The 17,564-nt window shown below is 45.3% G+C and overlaps 1 protein-coding gene across 19 annotated transcripts in view; it reads right to left on the bottom strand.

Moving 5' to 3' along the window:
- Window positions 1-17,564, bottom strand: part of LOC110533651 (activator of transcription and developmental regulator AUTS2) — a 462,000-nt gene that overhangs the window by 42,132 nt on the left and 402,304 nt on the right. For 15 of the 19 annotated variants that reach the window (XM_021618068.3, XM_021618071.3, XM_021618070.3 and 12 more), the window contains one exon: window positions 3,573-3,621. In XM_021618068.3, coding sequence (XP_021473743.3) covers window positions 3,573-3,621 — 49 coding nt within the window. Of the gene's footprint in view, window positions 1-3,572; window positions 3,622-4,933; window positions 5,955-17,564 lie in introns of those variants that run through there. The other 4 variants (XM_090186362.1, XM_090186367.1, XM_090186368.1 and 1 more) reach the window with 3 other exon arrangements.

The raw sequence follows: 17,564 nt of genomic DNA, 5'->3' as shown, positions 1-17,564 counted from the left end.
TGTCTGTCTGTCTGTCTGTCTGTCTGTCTGTCTGTCTGCCTGCCTGTCTGTCTGTCTGTCTGACTGTCTGTCTGTCTGTCTGTCTGTCTGTCTGTCTGTCTGTCTGTCTGTCTGTCTGTGTGGGGTACTATTCAATACTGAGTCAGTCTGGACTGAAACAAACATACAGAGCTATGACTCCTCAGCAGCCCTATTTACAGATGACAACCATTACTGTCTTGCTGTATTTTGCATTAGCTAAACAGCATTACTGCATGGGGCTAACAAATCAGCTGTAATATATTTAGACTGCCCTCTCCAATGACATAGTAGCATTCAGGGCCGTGCTATGGGGCCTGACTACATTCTAAAGAATGCCAGTGTTACAGTGGCGAAGAGAGATAACGCGTGGGACTGGACCTTTAATCATTTGATAAATCTATCTACACATGCTTTTCTCCTGACATGGTGCTCTGTTTTGTTATTACAGCCAAGGCTGTGCCACACTCTAATCCTTTCCTGGGCAGCCCACGCACACACAGCTAAACTAGGCCTGGACAACATTATGTAGACCTCAACATCAGTTTAGGATTGGAAACCAACCTAGACTCCAACAAGTTCTTTCAACTGGCCCAGCATACGGCTGGTTTCTCTTTTACATTTTCTGCAGGAGACTAAATGAATGAGGCTTGCAGGCAGGCTGACACCTGCAGGTGCTTTGACAGGCCCCGTAATTAGAGCTAACGTTTAATGATTCTTCCTTAATGAAGGCTGCGTCTGGGCAAATTGAACCCAGACAGGGAGGGAGGGAGGGAGAAAATGAATTGAATTGAGAGAGAGAGGTTGTGAGGGAGAGAGAGCGAGATGGCTGTGAGGGGGAGAGAGAGTACCAGAGAGTGGGAGACTGTGTGAAGCAAACACAACTGCCAATTCCACACGGTGGATATCAATGGCCCTGGACCTGAGGCGAGACCTGAGAAAGGTGACGTGCGGCTGGAAGCAAATCAACGTCCAGGAACTAAAACACTGCACTCAGTCAGGAGTTGAATTTCTTTGCAAATATGCCACAGTCAGATGCAATAAGCAATGAGGTGACTGGCTATCTGTTGAGAGTGTACTGTACTGTGAGTGGTGCTGCCTGCCAGGCAGGGCAGTAATTGTTGAGAGGTAGACAGGGTCGGATTAAGAAATACTTTTTTTGTGGATAGACCCTCCAAGCCCCTGTCGAATGTTAAGCCCAATAATGTGTACCAACAAGAAAGCACAAACCACCAAACAAACAGACCTTTTGCACTTGCCCTCAGGCAAAATTCATCTCCACACAATCTAAGCTTCTCTCATTTTACCTGGAGTTGTATCTTGTCCTGAGGCAGTTGGTTGGTCAATCCGTCAGTCGGTGCATCATAGTGATGGTAATCCCATCAAACTAAATACCCACCCTACTTCTTTTATCTTAACACTTCCCTCAATAAAAATACCAATGGCCTCCGTCCTTCTGCACCTGGATTCTTTTACTCGCCTTTTGTGATTACAATGGGAATTAGCATATGGCTGGGGGAGGAGAAGAAGAAGAAGGGGGAGTAGAAGCTTGGATGTTAAAAAGAAAGAAAGGGGGCTTATATATTTAAATGTAAATAGGGGCCAAGAGGGTGCCTGCTATCCACCAGGGAGGGAGAGAGCGTATTTGTGTACTGTTTCCCTCAATAAGGCCTTTCACTGAGGGGTAAAGAGGGTGGCCCATGTTGATTTAGGCCACACAAAGGGGGTCTTAGTCCTTTCAAGGGAACCAAATATCCCCACAGAGAAGTGCCTTCAAAAGGAAGCCTCCCTGTCAAGCATGGCCATTGAGCCACTGATGCATGCCACAAACCAAGCCCTGGAAGTAATCAAAGGCCAGAATGTGGGAAATGTGTTTGGGGTCCCCAGACTCCACAGCAGAGCACAGTATAGCAAGAAGGGGGGAAAGGGGGGAAACAAGAACCTATCTGCACTAATCAGCCCTTCTTTCTCCTGCTCTCTGAAGGGGTCATAAGCCCTGTTTCTCCAGCCCCTCCTCTCCCCTAACACCCCCCCCCCCACCCCCATCAAATCCTATAGTAACCCACCATTGCAGAGGAATGTCCATTTAACACATTATCTGGGCTCCTCAGGGATGGAGAAAATGGGACTGGCTGCTTTTCACAGCAAATTAGTGATGTGATTATGAGGTCACATGTGGTGCTGGCACTCTGAGGTCATAAACAGATGCCCTCCTTCTGACTTTATTTCATACTGCGTTACCATTTCCTGGTTCCTCCTCCTCTGGCTCCTACACTCTTAGACAAAAAGGTGTTAAGTAGAACCATATAGGGTTCTTCAATTTGTCCCCATAGGGGAACCCTTTTTGGTTCTTGTTAGATACCTTTATAGAAGGTTCTCCCTATACCCCCTTTATGTAGGGTTCTTCATAGAACCTCCTGTATATGGTTCTACCGATAACCCCTTTTTCTTTGGAGGGTTCCTCCTAGAATCCTCTATGAATGGTTCCACCAACCTTACTAGGCTTTAAAATTGTATTACATATGACAATACAATACATATATCATAAGGCCTTTCTTTGAGAGTTATACCCTAACCCGGTGGTGTTAGGAAACACCTGGTTTACAGGCCACATCAGACCAGCAAGTCACATTATGCTGGCTTGCAAAGTGATGTTTAATTTCTATTGGAATCCAGCCAGAGTGAAAATATCCAACAAGTGGATTTTTTTATCACCAGCAACCTGCACTCAGACTGCCAGGGTAGGGAAGATTGTATACTGAGACTACCTCAATCATCTAAACTGGAACAACCATCTCAGTAACGGGTGCATTAAGTCCAACTACTAACAGATTGGAATTGTTGAGAAACATGTATGCTATTTATCTTTGTGTAGCATAACATTTATCAATCTTTCAATGTACATGCAAAAACACAGAATTTTGTGTAAATAATTTAATGTCAAATGTATTTCCCACATGTGTTGGTGTTGTTTATCTGAGTGAGTAGCTCATATGGATTTGTTTATTCATTACACTGTATCCAATTCAATTTCATTGAATAAACCACCAGGAATTAATTTTCAGTCATGTCCAGACATGAGAAAACACAGATTGATATTTCACACCTGTGTAGTACAAAGAGCTGCAGTGAAAACAGAGTCTGTTTTGCATGACCAAGGTCTGGTCTTGGTAGATATACAAATGGGGTACAAAGGCAAGCATTGCTGTTAAACAACTTTTAAACCGATATTTAACTAGGCAAGTCTGAACATTAAGAATAAATTCGTATTTACCATGAAAGCCTACCCCTGCCAAACCCAGACAACCGGTGTGCCACTCCCAATCACGGCCAGATGTGATGCAGCCTGGATTCAAACCAGGTACTACTGTGCCCACACCTCTTGCTGAGATGCAGTGTCTTAGACGACTGCGCCACTCGGGAGCTATGCACTCCTACACTGATCCAATGCAGAATTACAATGACCAACCAATGCCAAACTATGATTCATGCAAATGAAAATAATATTGCCATAAATAATACTGCTACATAAAAGACATTATAAGAATTCATACCTTTAACTGCAGCAGTGCTGAAGAATTTCTCTGAGCTGGCATCAGAGCCCTGTGAGAGAGAAAGACGATATCATTAGCAAACTTGCTTAAACAGGTGGGTTTCATCGTCAATGACCCAAACGGCCAGCTGAAGGGAACGAAACATTCCGCACTGCAGCACATCGAGGCCACTTGATGGCACTGTTGGTCCATGTAATAACATGACAGCGCTAACCCTCGCCCATTCCATGTCGAGCCCAGTGTGGCAGAGCGCAAATGAACATTGCTGTGTTATTGTGCAAACACTCAGTGCTAAGCATTTACACAGTATTAGATAATTAAAGCCTATTTAGGTGACATTCCGCTGTCAAAAAGGCATTGGCTAATTCAATCCCACTAATAAAGTTAAATATCGACATGTTACAATCCCTACCAGTGTGTGCGTGGCAAGGCTGAGCCTAGGCCTACTGCGAAATAACAACATATTGAACCATTGGTTTTAAATGTCACTTTCATTTCAAAGCATTTCACTTTTTGTCGCAAAGTATAAAACCAGATGACTATTGAAATATGCTGTTTTAAATATTAGATATCAGTCCTAATAAAGTGAAAATGACAATGAGCCTAATTCAAAACAATTCCGAAGATTTTATCACAGACAATGAAGACTCTTCACACCTTTTCGGCAAATGGACAGTGGCACGGGTCCAATAATAATGGTATGACATTTGCGCAAATGTCACACGTCCCAAAAACTAACGCCTATCAATTATTTTCTATTCGCACATGAGACAATCTTGCTCGAGCCAGAAAACATTTCCATATTCATTTGCTTAGGGTTCAGGCAATTCCAAGGTAAGAGACAGGCATTTCAGTGTAGCTATTCATCCAAATTAAAATGTCTAGGTGCATGGAAAGCAGAATATTTTTCGCTCCACAAAATATCATTTAATCTCCTAATTCTAAAAATGAAACGTCAGCAACCTATCAAATAATATTACTGCAGATTGAAATAGACAGACTTGATTGAAGCATATTCAGTTTGGATATTTCCCTTTTTGCACACAACAAATATCCAGATATAGGCCAACGCCATTCAAAATTACGATTTTGTTCTTCATATTCATGAATGACCATAGCAATATTAAGCATTTACGTTATTATCAATTTATAATGACGTGGGTAGGAAAAGCTAGACAACACAAAACAATGCTGCAATAACCACAGATATTCTCCTACACGTTTTATTATATTCAATAAACATAGTACATACTGATAATAGGATTACACATAATTCGTCGTTAATAGGACGTAAACTATAAGCTAATAACCAAATAATGTATAATAAGGTATACGTGAAGAAAGAAAAGCGACGCGCATACCTTTGATGTGGCGAAGCTGGAAAGAAGGAAAATATTAGTTAAGATATCACTTTCGCTGTGTAGTAAATATGGCTCCGTTTCACATTCTGCTTGTCAAAATAATGTAATCCACAAATAGGCGGCGAATTCAACTCCGTTTAAATCGATGACATCCATGCGAAAAGAGAATCCGTTTCCAATAAAATTCCAACGAGATACGAGAAGCTCTTACAAAGCTACGGTGCCTCTCGGACAAAGGAAGCCATGTGTCTTGGCAGAAAAAGCATCAGCAACAGCTCTAGGTCGCTAAATCCCGTTAAGTGCGTTTTGTCTCCAGTTCAGAGTGGGATACAAATCTATCTCGCAATATGCGAAGATATGAAGATATGCGAGGTTCGAATAGGCAAGATCCTTGGGAGACTGCGTATCAGGACGCGTAAAGAGGCTGTGTCCACAGATACCAGCGGGAGTCGCCAGCTCGCTCCTACAGAGCAGCAAAATCCAACAAAGCGCAGACCAATTTCCTCTGTAGCAAAGAGGGAGACAAAATCACATTTAGAATCACCTTGAGCCAAAAGGGGACTCCGCTTTCATTATATTTCCAGCTGGTTAAAGCTTATGTCCTGTGGTTACTGACGGTTCTGTCACCGACAGAGCCTCTCATCGCTCCAAGCATCAGACAAACTCCCATTCATCCAACGGCTGCCTCAGTGGTCCTCGTTTGATGGTTGGGTCCTCCCACTTCCTGATTCTAACCTGACTTGGTTCAACCTCAAACCCTACTTCTCTTCCGAACACAAACACACCTGTGTTTTCTGCTTCTGAGGGTCCAAATACTTGGTTCCAAAGACCGTGCTCTTCTTGGGACAGGCGTGCATGAGTGTGTTTTATTTTGCTTGAATGAAGCTCAGAGAAAACTGCTTGGCAGTTCCAGAACGAGAGAGAGGGTGAGAGCAAGAGGCAGAGAGAGCGAGAGAGAGAGAGAGAGAGGAGGGAGGGACAGAGGGAGGGCCTGAGACTAGAATGATATTCTTTCACTGTCGACAGAGTGAGATGATGTCAGCGGCTAATGAATTTCCCAGTAGGGTGCTGCCAATGCGAGGGGAGGAAAACAAAACGCTCTTTATAAGCAGCAGTGCACCTCCTCAGAGCTCACAGCCACTCACTTCCTGTTGAAATAACCACCACTACTGTCCTAGAGGGGGGTAACACACTCACACCAGCAACTAGGTCAATCATGGTGAGATAGTGGTCCAGCCATGCTCACCAATGGTGCCCACTTAATCAAGCTTGATCCAGGGCTCAAACGCAGACATCGAAAAGCCCACCAATGTCCCTCCCTGAAATATGGTACTATGATCAAGTTTGTAGTGGTTTTCTCATGTTAAAACCATCTGGATTGTAAGAGGATCATCAGCTTTTGTGGACACTTGTCCTATTATTAAGCATGTTAATGATGGTACTGGTTTGCTTGTAAGGCGAAAGACTGATTGAGAGAGAGACAGCATTGATGGAAAGTGGTGTTGGGGGAAAAACATTCGACATTATAAAATCCATGTACACAAACAACAAGTGTGAGGTTAAAATTGGCAAAAAACACACATTTCTTTCCACAGGGCCATGTGGTAAGACATGGATGCAGCTTAAGCCCCACCCTCTTCAACACATACCTGTATATCAACGAATTGGCGAGGGCACTAGAACAGTCTGCAGCACCCGGCCTCACCCTACTAGAATCTGAAGTCTACTGTTTGCTGATGATCTGGCGCTTCTGTCACCAACCAAGGAGTGCCTACAGCAGCACCTAGATCTTCAGCACAGATTCTGTCAGACCTGGGCCCTGACAGTAAATCTCAGTAAGACAAAATAATGGTGTTCCAAAAAAGGTCCAGTTGCCAGGACCACAAAAACAAATTCCATCAAGACACTTTTGCCCTAGAGCACACAAAAAACTATACATACCACAGCCTAAACATCAGCGCCACAGGTAACTTCCACAAAGCTGTGAACGAGCTGAGAGACAAGGCAAGGAACATAAAATTCAACATACCAATTAGAATCTGGCTAAAAATACTTGAATAAGTTATAGAACCATTGTCCTTTATGGTTGTGAGGTCTGGGGTCTGCTCACCAACCAAGAATTCACAAAATGGGACAAACACCAAATTGAGACTCTACATGCAGATTTCTGCAAAAATATCCCCCGTGTACAACGTAAAACACAAAATAATGCACGCAGAGCAGAATTAGGCCGATACCTGCTAATTATCATAATCCAGAAAGGAGACGTTAAATTCTATAACCACCTAAAAGGAAGCGATTCTCAAACCTTCCATAACAAAGCCATCACCTACAGAGAGAGGAACCTGGAAAAGAGTCTCCTAAGCAAGCTGGTCCTGGGGCTCTGTTCACAAACAGAAACAGACCCCACAGAGCCCCAGGAAAATAACACAATTAGACCCAACCATATCATGTGAAAACAAAAAGATATTACTCGACACATTGGAAAGAATGAACAAAAAAACAGAGCAAGGTAAAATGCTATTTGGCCCTAAACAGAGAATACACAGAATACATGACCACTGTGACTGACCCAAACTCAAGGAAAGCTTTGACTATGTACAGACTCAGTGAGCATAGCCTTGCTATTGAGAAAGGTCGCCGTAGGCAGACCTGGCTCTCAGGAGAAGACAGGCTATGTGCACATTGCCTACAAAATGAGGTGGAAACTGAGCTGCACTTCCTAATCTCCTGCCCAATGTATGACCATATTAGAGACACATATTTCCCTCAGATTACACAGATCTACAAAGAATTTGAAAACAAACCCAATTTTCATAAAATCCCATTTCTACTGGGTGAAATAACACAGTGTGCCATCACAGCAGCAAGATTTGTGACCTGTTGCCACAAAAAAAGGGCAACCAGTGAAGAACAAACACCATTGTAAATACAAAACATATTTATGTTTATTTATTTTCCCTTTTGTACTTTAACTATTTGCACATCGTTACAACACTGTATATAGACATAATATGACATTTGAAATGTCTTTACGTTTTTGGAACTTCTGTGAGTGCAATGTTTACTTGTATTGTTTATTTCATATTAGTTTATTATCTACTTCACTTGCTTTGGCAATGTTAACATATGTTTCCCATGCCAATAAAGCCCTTAAATTGAAATTGAATTGAAATTGAGAGAGTACCCCTCTTTTTATTTGATCCATCTCACTAATCTGGTGGCCCATGAACACTCCAGACCAAAACAATCCTGCAATCTTCAGCTAATGCTGGACGTTCCTGGAAAATAACTTTAATCGCACGAAAACCCAGGGTACTATACCCTTGGCTAATCAGCATTAGCCCACTGCCTGGGTAGTCAATGGATCAACAATGGAGTCACATTACAGGGAGGATAGGATCTCTTTCTCTCTCCCTACAGCGCCCAGCCCCCACAGAGCAGAAAACAGACTTAACTCCTTGCTGCTGGGTGCTAATCCATCCCTCTACCCTCTGTGCTGGAGAGAAGAAGAGAGGGAGAGAAAGATAGACACAGATGGACAGACCGACAGAGAGGGAAAGAGATTGAAACAGAGAGATAAAGAATGAGAGAGAGCGATAGCCTCCAGCTCTGTATGGCAGTGTTGTATGTGCTCTTAGTGTTCTATCTATCAGGACACTGGATCTCATGGCCAGACAGATGAGATGACTATCAGATAGATGACTATCAGCAGGGAGACGTGGCTGGCTGAGGCCCAAGAAGACCAGTCAAAGCCATAATGCCGGGCCCCAAGGCCCCAGAGAGCAAAACCTGATCCCACAATGGCCCTGAAAAGAACACAGCTCTCCAATACAAAGCATTCATTGGGTTAGGGGCCCTCCTTGATCTCCAATACAAAGTGTCCATTGGGTTAGGGGGCCAGTCTTGGCCATCAGTCGGCCCATGTTCAATAGATGATGAAGCCATGTTGACAAGTATGTGCTTTGAACATGAAGCAGCTTGAACATTGGGAAGAAGAGAAGTAAAAAAAATATAGTGTATGTGAGCCTATGTGAGCACAAACTTATTCTAAATGCTAAAAACAAACTAGACAAATTATGTTTCAAATTAGTTATATAAATACTGGGTTATTACATTGTAATTGCAAGACCTCCCATGTCATTGTATTATTTTGTTGTTAAAATGAAGGTGTGGACAGTGATGAAACATGGAGATTTTAGTTATGTCGTTTTAAATCTATTTAATGGCTAGTTGCAAGAAGATACACTGTATATTTATCCATTGTCTGCCACCAACAAAAATGGCTGCTTGTTGTCACACAGGTCTAAGGAATAGCAGCCATCAACAAATCAGCGTTCTCAGTCCTAAACGGTCATCATCAGATTTAGGAGAAACCTCAGGTCTGTGATTACAGCTCAACCACCAGACAATCTATGTCCGGGTCTCTCACTGCACATGATTTTAAATTCAAATGAAACGCCAACAGAAAGAAGAAGAAAAAAAAGCCCTGCATGTCGTAGAAAATAATATAAAGTGTCACTTTGCTATGGAAAAGCACTTGATGCCGTTGCCAGAGAATGGAGAGCGGAGATCAAACACAACGTCTGGAGTTATGTTATGCATGCCAGTAATTAGTGTCTGTGCCTGTAAGTTCTGTCCATAGACCATCAGCCATCTCTCCTCCGCTGACGTTTTTTCATCTTTTTGTTCCTTTTTTTGGCCTTGATCCTTCGCTTCAAAGCATCAAGAAGTGATTTTTATTTGTATTCTTCCTCCACAATGGCGGTTTAATTTCACAGGAACTTTCTTTTCCTAGATTGCAATCACAGGAGACCGGTTCTCTTTTTCATGAGCCTTCTTGCCATTACGGAAAATATCCCCTCATTTCAAATATTTTCTGATAAGTGTAACATGAGTGCTGTGCATGTAATACTTTAAGAGCTCTTATTGAATTCACATCCGTTGTGTCTGACTGTCTGGCGCATTTGTAGGACTCACGACTTCCAGCAGTCTATTCAGGGTGGATGAGGAGGACGAGGTGAGGCAATGAAAGGTAAAGTGTCTCAATGACATTCAGAAATGGTAGAAACATTCTGAGGAGAATAGCAGATACACCATATATAGAGTTGTATGTGAACACCCTTTCAAATGAGTGGATTTGGCTATTCCAGCCAGACACGTTTTGACAGGTGTATAAAATCGAGCACCCAGCCATGCAATCTCCATAGACAAATATTGACTGTAGAATGGCCCTACTGAAGAGCTGAGTGACTTTCAATGTGGCACCGTCATAGGATGCCACCTTTCCAACAAGTCAGTTCATCAAATTTCTGCCCTAATAGAGCTTCCCCGGTCAACTGTAAGTGCTGTTATTGTGAAGTGGAAACATCTAGGAACAACAACGTCTCATCCACGAAATGACAGGCCACACAAGCTCACAGAACGGGACCGCCGAATGCTGAAGCGTGTAGCGCGTAAACATTGTCTGTCCTCGGTTGCAACACTCACTACCGAGTTCCAAACTGCCTCTGCAAGCAACTTCAGCACAATAACTGTTAGACAAGAGCTACATGAAAAGGGTTTCCATGGCCTAGCAGCTGCACACAAGCCTAAGATCACCATGCGCAATGCTAAGCATCGGCTGGAGTGGTGTAAAGCTCAACGCCATTGGACTCGGGAGCAGTGGAAAAGCGTTGTCTGGAGTGATGCATTTTCATAAGCACATGTTGAAGCGAACACTTAAAAATATATTAATTATTTGTGCCATTTTCAATAAGATTCATAGCATGCCTGATATTCTATCCGACTGCAAATATAGGGAGACTACCCCATATGCCATGGAACATCATATCATCAAACACATGCACAGACACGTACATATACACACACATAAAATTAATCAAAAATCATCTATATATCATCTCTTTTCTGTGCCTTTTGAAGGCGAGGTCAGGATGCTTTTTACAGTCATTACATCCAGCCTTATCTCAGTGAGCCTGAGTCTGCCAATGACAACTGCTTCTAATCTCGCCCCCTCCCGACAAGCAGCTCTGACAGCGCTTTTCTTCCCAATTCCTCAGACACGTAGCCAGACATATATTAATCTGTCACTCATCACCCGGGAGACTCTCTCTCTCTCTCTCTCTCTCTCTCTCTCTCTCTCTCTCTCTCTCTCTCTCTCTCTCTCTCTCTCTCTCTCTCTCTCTCTCTCTCTCTCTCTCTCTCTCTCTCTCTTCTCTCTCTCTCTCTCTCTCTCTCTCTCTCTCTCTCTCTCTCTCTCTCTCTCTCTCTCTCTCTCTCTCCCTCCCTCCCTCCCTCCCTCCCTCCCTCCCTCCCTCCCTCCCTCCCTCCCTCCCTCCCTCCCTCCCTCTCTCTATGAATAAGATCTGAATGAAAAACGACAGGCCTGTGAGCATTGAAAGGGAAGAAAGGCCAGGCCAAGAGTAGGAGACAGAACCCCAGGGAGAGGTAACAAACAACATTAATTTCTTCCCTGTGTATATTGCAGACACAAGTCATATAATATACTTGGCTGGGAGGATGAGTGGTTTAGTCATATAATATACTTCTCTGGGAGGCTGAATGGTTTAGGGACCTGACTGGTTCCTCTGCATTGTGAGAGACATGCCTGTGAATATCAAACCTGTAAATATGAATGACAAAAAGACAAGCCATATTTCGCACATCCTTCATACGTATTTAAACGTGCCTTTATCACACAAGAGGGATTGGTGTTTTTTTTAAAGGAAGAGAGATAAACAAGACAGAGGGATGGAAGCATCTGTCTGATAAACTAGGACAACTGGAATTCAAAAGAAGCTGGCCATTTTCCTCAACGGTAATATGTTTCCTTGAGAGACATGAAACTCACATCTTTTGTCACTGAGAGAGAGGCGGAAAGTATGTATTCCTGGTGTAAAGTAAAAAGCCCGTAGAGCAACTTGTTTTATCTGGTTATCTGGATGCTATCTCTACCTGTCTGCTTTCAGGAATCAGCTGGGCTGGGCCGTCGGTTGGACCAGGCAAATGTGGATGAATAATGTTAGACATCTAGGAGGCCAGTAATTACTGAGAGTTGACATAGCACTGCTCTGTCAGCATGAGCAGAGCCACTCTACTGCCTGGACCTAGAGCCATCAGTCCGCTGTCCCCTTCCTAGTGACTCCCCTTTCAAAACCAACCAGGACAAGAAAATTGGTTTAACCTTCCCCCCTCAAACACTTGGGTTACATCCTTAATGCATTTCCCCCCTTTTTTCCAGTCAGAGTAGAACCGGGAATGGGAGGGAGGCCCTTTTGTTTAAATTATAGACATGCCACAGAGCATCGGGCCGCCATGCCACGGGTAATTTCAGGCCAGTCAATCACTTCCTCCCCATCCAGCAGACCAACAGAGAGTACCACTCTACTGCAGCAGTGCATAAACACACACACAAACACACACTTGCGAATACACACGCACACAAACACGCATATGTAACACAAACATACACACATCAGCACACGCACGCACACACACTAAACTGTGTGTGTTTCCCTGTGTTGTAAACGTTCCTTTGAGTTGGTGAATGATTAGAGAGTGTTCTGGCTAACATCAAGTCAGACTGTAAATGTCATAAGAACTACAGTATAGCATGCAAAAGTTGATACAAAGACAGCCTATCCTTCTGATCAAATTATTTCATATGAAGCCTGTCCAAATGCTGGTTTAATCTGGTTTGCAGTAATATTGAGGTTGGCTTTCTTGAGGATTCCCTGTTAAAAACCAGGCAATAGCTTTCAGCTGTCTCACAATGGAAAAGGAGGAAAATCATCTCAATATTCCAATATGAAGCCATGCACCCCAGACAAACCCCTACATAAAAACACACTGAATGTCAAATCGTAGCTTTCATTTCCCTCACTAATCTGCACATAAGTCTCCATAGTCAATGAGGCACGGCAGACATCAGCAACCAAAGAACTGCTTTCTCCAGAAACCCCCCACGAGGCTCGACATAATTCCAACCCAGAGCTACTTTGGCTAGGATTATATTTTTCCCTTTGTTACTTTCTTGCACTGCACTGGGAGCGAGGAAAAAGGGGAGAGGAAGAAAAGGAAGAGAAACAGGAGGAGGAGAGAGTGACAGAGAGACAGAAAGAAAATAGCCAGACAGCCAGAGGAGGGAGGGAGGGAGGGAGGGGAAATGGAGGGGGGGGGGGGGGGGGGGGGGATTTCCCCGCTGCGTCTTTAAGAGGAATCAAGTGAGGAAATCACCAGGAAGGCCTGCATTAAAAATGTGTCTGACCCCTGATGGACTCCTGACTGCAGCCCAGAGCGATCTGCCTGCCTGCTTGCCTGTCTGTATGCCTGCCTGACAGGCTAGCGAGACATGGTCAGGGGGATTCGGCCTCTGAAACGCTCTGCCAAGACCATTCTGTCAGGCACACACTGAGACAGCCCACTGCCCAAACCTCTCCTCCCTCTCTGTCCCTCCCTACTTTCATCCAGATCTCAGCCCAGCCAGCCACTCCAGGGTCAGGTTGAACTGCTCCAGAGTGGGGCCCTGATGATAGGGTCTCTAAGGGGACATAAGATGGCCCCAGACTTCAAAAGCCAGCAGGCTGACAGACATCAGGGAGGAGTCTCTCTCTCTCCCTCTCCCTCTTCTTCTACCTCTCCCTCTCCCGCTCCCTCCCTCCCTCCTGACTTCTCAGCCCAGGCCCCTGCTGGCCCTGGAGGGGTTTCTAATTGCATTTCACAGGGACTGAACTAAATAAGGGCCTTGTTCTGCCTACTGTAGCCACCCTGCTGGGGGGGGGGGGGGGGGGGGGGGGGGGGAGAAAGAAGGGAAAGGGGAGTGATTTTAACATGTCAAAATCCACCAAGACAGGGGTAGGATATCCCCTCCACCTCAACCTTCCCCTACAGTAATGAAAGGACATGGAAGAAAGAAATAGTATGTGTGTGTGTGTGTTTTGAGGAGGTTAGAGACAAGAGGGAGAGATTTAATCCGCAAAATGTATTGTGGCAGACAGACAGGCAGTCCCCCCACCAGAGCCCCTTGTAGTGATTTACATGTTGGGATGTTAGAGGGGCAGGGCCTAGGGAGGTATGTGGACAAGCAGGGAGTCTCCACTTTAAAGCCCTCCTCATTTAAATATTTCATGAGCCTCATCTCATCTCCAGACCCTCTCATTGGATGTGTGCTTTGGCCCGACGCTGCCTGTCTGCCTTTCATTAATGCCAAGGCAGAAAGGGTTAGGATGAGCGAGCGTACACCCCATCACAGTACCATAGATCTGAGGAAACAGAAACACTGTGTTCCTGCTCTGTGTACCCAGTCAGTCTCTGGGCTTTGGGCTTTTGCAAATCTAGGGGACGATCTCGTTAAACGCTAGTAGCAATTAAAACAATTAGAGATAAGCTAAGTGTGTCAAAGCCCTGGCGGAGACAACACCATGTTTACAATGATTAACATGCGGTGTTATCAGTGGGGATGGTAATCAGGCAGCCAGCTTGAGCCTGACGCTCCACAAGATCACAGGGGCTTTATCTGTCACTATCAATGTGAGGGCAGGCGTGAGGCGAGCTGCAGGAAACACCCAAATGGTGGGAAATACATGGGGGCCATATTTGCTGGCATTGTCATGTCTATGGCTGGTTTCAAATTATGTCATTTTCTCTTTCAAATTAATTTACAGTTCACCAGGTACAGTGTGATGTCACAGGTTTGGTCAAGTCACACAGCCAGGAAAAACTATTAGCCCTAATGATGGCATATTCTCCACAGAATAAAATATAATGTAATAAATATGTAAAAGTACTAAATAGTAAAATACAACTGATACTCATTTCTATCAAGCACCATCAATTGGGATCAATGGGAGTGTGTGTGGTGTCTGCCGGTACATTTCCATGAGGGAGCGTCGTGCTGGCACTCTGGCCTCTTCAGCCCTCTCCATGCCCTCCGCTGTGACTGTGACATAAGGCCTGGCTGTCTGGGGCTCGGAGAGGTAATAGAGATGCCTTTGAGAGGGGCCTCCATCTGGCAGACCATGGGCCCTGTGGGCCAGGCAGGACTGCATTCCATGCTTTCCTCCACAAACTCACACCATGCCAGCTGGAGACCTAAATGTCCACATTGTGAGTCTGAGACCCACTCACTGCCTTCCCTGACTGGCTGGATGGCTGATAGAGTGGCTGAGAGAGAGGAGGACATTCACCACATTGGGGTTATTTGAGTGGAGGATCCCAAGGAACAGACACAGTCAGTGTGTTCTCTCTCTGAGTGTGTGTATGTTTGTGTATGTATGTCCATTTGTACAAGTGTGTATGTTGGTGTGAGTGTTAACTGTGTTAAATGAGATACTGTTTATGTCCTGATTTGCATTTGAAAGTACCCGTGGAGAGGAGTGGGCATAGGAGAGGATGTGCGTGAATTTGAGAGCATGTATTAGTGTTTTGCCAGCCAGTCTGCCAAGATAGCCCCTGACACTAGCAGGGCGTGATGCCTGCCCAATGTGAGAGAGGGTTGTATACGTGCATATGTCTGTCAAGGCCCAGGTCTCAGTAGGGCTGGGATGAGGGTTGGCGCCGCGCACGGAGAACCAAGCAGTACATCACTTAGCACTAAGCCCAATCATCAGTGTCTGTCTCAGCCGGGCTTAACATGCGCTCTGCTTACTAACACGGCCTCCACAAGAGGATCTGGGACTGCTGCTGCACGCGCCTGGCCCAACAGAGACAGACAGGGGCTGTAAGAGGATTTCACACTGGCAAACAGGGACAGCCTGTGTTGCTCCGTCCACCCGCCCAGGGAGAGACCAAACAGCTGTACCATCTCACACACACACACACACACACAAACAGCTGCACACCCTAGCGAAGGCACGCACGTAAGCACGTACACTAGCATGCACACACGCACACACACGCTATCACCCCAAAGCCCCGCATCAGGGAAAAATATCAAATGAGTGAGCTTGGGGATAATCCTTCCAGGAAACTTGATAAAGCAGCCGGGTTGGGGTGCCAGGCCAATTTGACGGTGGCTAAGACAGAGAGACACAGAGGAGACTAGCAGGCCCACCAGGCCCACCAGGCCAACCAGGCCAACCAGGCACAGCAGGGAGCTGGCTGGGACCAACAATTATATCATTATATCACAGGATGTTATATCATGCAATAACACACACGGGAGATTTGATGGGCCTGGTTGGCCTGGTTGGCCTGGTGGGCCTGCTAGTCTCCTCTGTGTCTCTCTGTCTTAGTCTCCTCTGTGCCCCCCCCCAGTATTGTATTGACGTAGTATTGACGTAGATGCCCAGTTTACAGGCAATCAGTCGTCCAACACCCCCCCCCCCCCAGCAGCAGTAGCATCAGCAACAGTAGCAGCAGCAGCAGCAGTAGCAGTAGTAGCAGCATCAGTAGTAGCAGCAGTAGCAGTAATAGCAGCAACAGTAACAGTAGCAGCAGCAGTAGAACCAGCAGCAGTAGCAGCAACAGCAGTAGCAGCAGCAGCAGCAGCAGTAGTAGCAGTAGCAGCAACAGTAGTAGCAGTAGCAGCATCAGTAGTAGCAGTAGCAGCATCAGTAGTAGCAGTAGCAGCAACAGTAGTAGCAGTAGCAGCAACAGTAGTAGCAGTAGCAGCATCAGTAGTAGCAGCAGCAGCAACAGTAGTAGCAGTAGCAGCATCAGTAGTAGCAGTAGCAGCATCAGTAGTAGCAGTAGCAGCAACAGTAGTAGCAGTAGCAGCAACAGTAGTAGCAGTAGCAGCATCAGTAGTAGCAGCAGCAGCAACAGTAGTAGCAGTAGCAGCAACAGTAGTAGCAGTAGCAGCATCAGTAGTAGCAGCAACAGTAACAGCAGCAGCAACAGTAGAACCAGCAGCAGTAGCAGCAGCAGCAGTAGCAGTAGTAGCAGCAGCAGCAGCAGTAGTAGCAGTAGCAGCAACAGTAGCAGTAGTAGCAGCAGCAGTAGCAGTAGGAGCAGCAGCAGCAGTAGCAGTAGCAGCAACAGCAGTAGCAGCAGCAGTAGCAGCAGCAGTAGTAGCAGTAGCAGCAACAGTAGCAGTAGTAGCAGCAGCAGTAGCAGTAGGAGCAGCAGCAGCAGTAGCAGTAGCAGTAGCAGTAGCAGCAACAGCAGTAGCAGCAGCAGTAGCAGCTCCTCCTGTGACACAGAGGTAAATAGTTTGTTGTGAGAAAATCTTTAAGGCCCATAGACAGCTACTGGGGAAACTGAAACTGCTACTCCTATAATAAAAAAAATCAGCCACTGGGCAAGGGATAAGGGGTCACACACACACGTATTTGTGGTCCTCTCTGGCGTGGACTGATTAGTGTGCTCTGATGACCACATTGTTGTGTGATGGAGGAACGCTGTTGGCTGCCCTTCAGGAAGTATTTTGGATTGGACCAATGGCGAGGAGCCTGCCAACTCCCACCCAGGCCTAATGATATTAGATTAGAATAAGGGCTCTCAGTCATGCACTGTTGGAGTTATGACCTCAGTGACCCAGAGTGTACAGTACAGTACAAGGGAGTTTACATGACTGTAACACCTATCTTTGACTCATGCTGTGATTCAACTAATGCTTTGGTGAGTACAGTACAGTAGTACCTGACACTGCTAATGAATTTGCTTATGAAGCTACACACACGTAAATGCA

The sequence above is a fragment of the Oncorhynchus mykiss genome, chromosome 10, assembly GCF_057628025.1.
Source record: "Oncorhynchus mykiss isolate SJ-2025 chromosome 10, ASM5762802v1, whole genome shotgun sequence".
NCBI lineage: Eukaryota > Metazoa > Chordata > Actinopteri > Salmoniformes > Salmonidae > Oncorhynchus > Oncorhynchus mykiss.
Note: the sequence above shows the minus strand (reverse complement) of the source record. Positions and strands in the feature narration are given on the sequence as shown.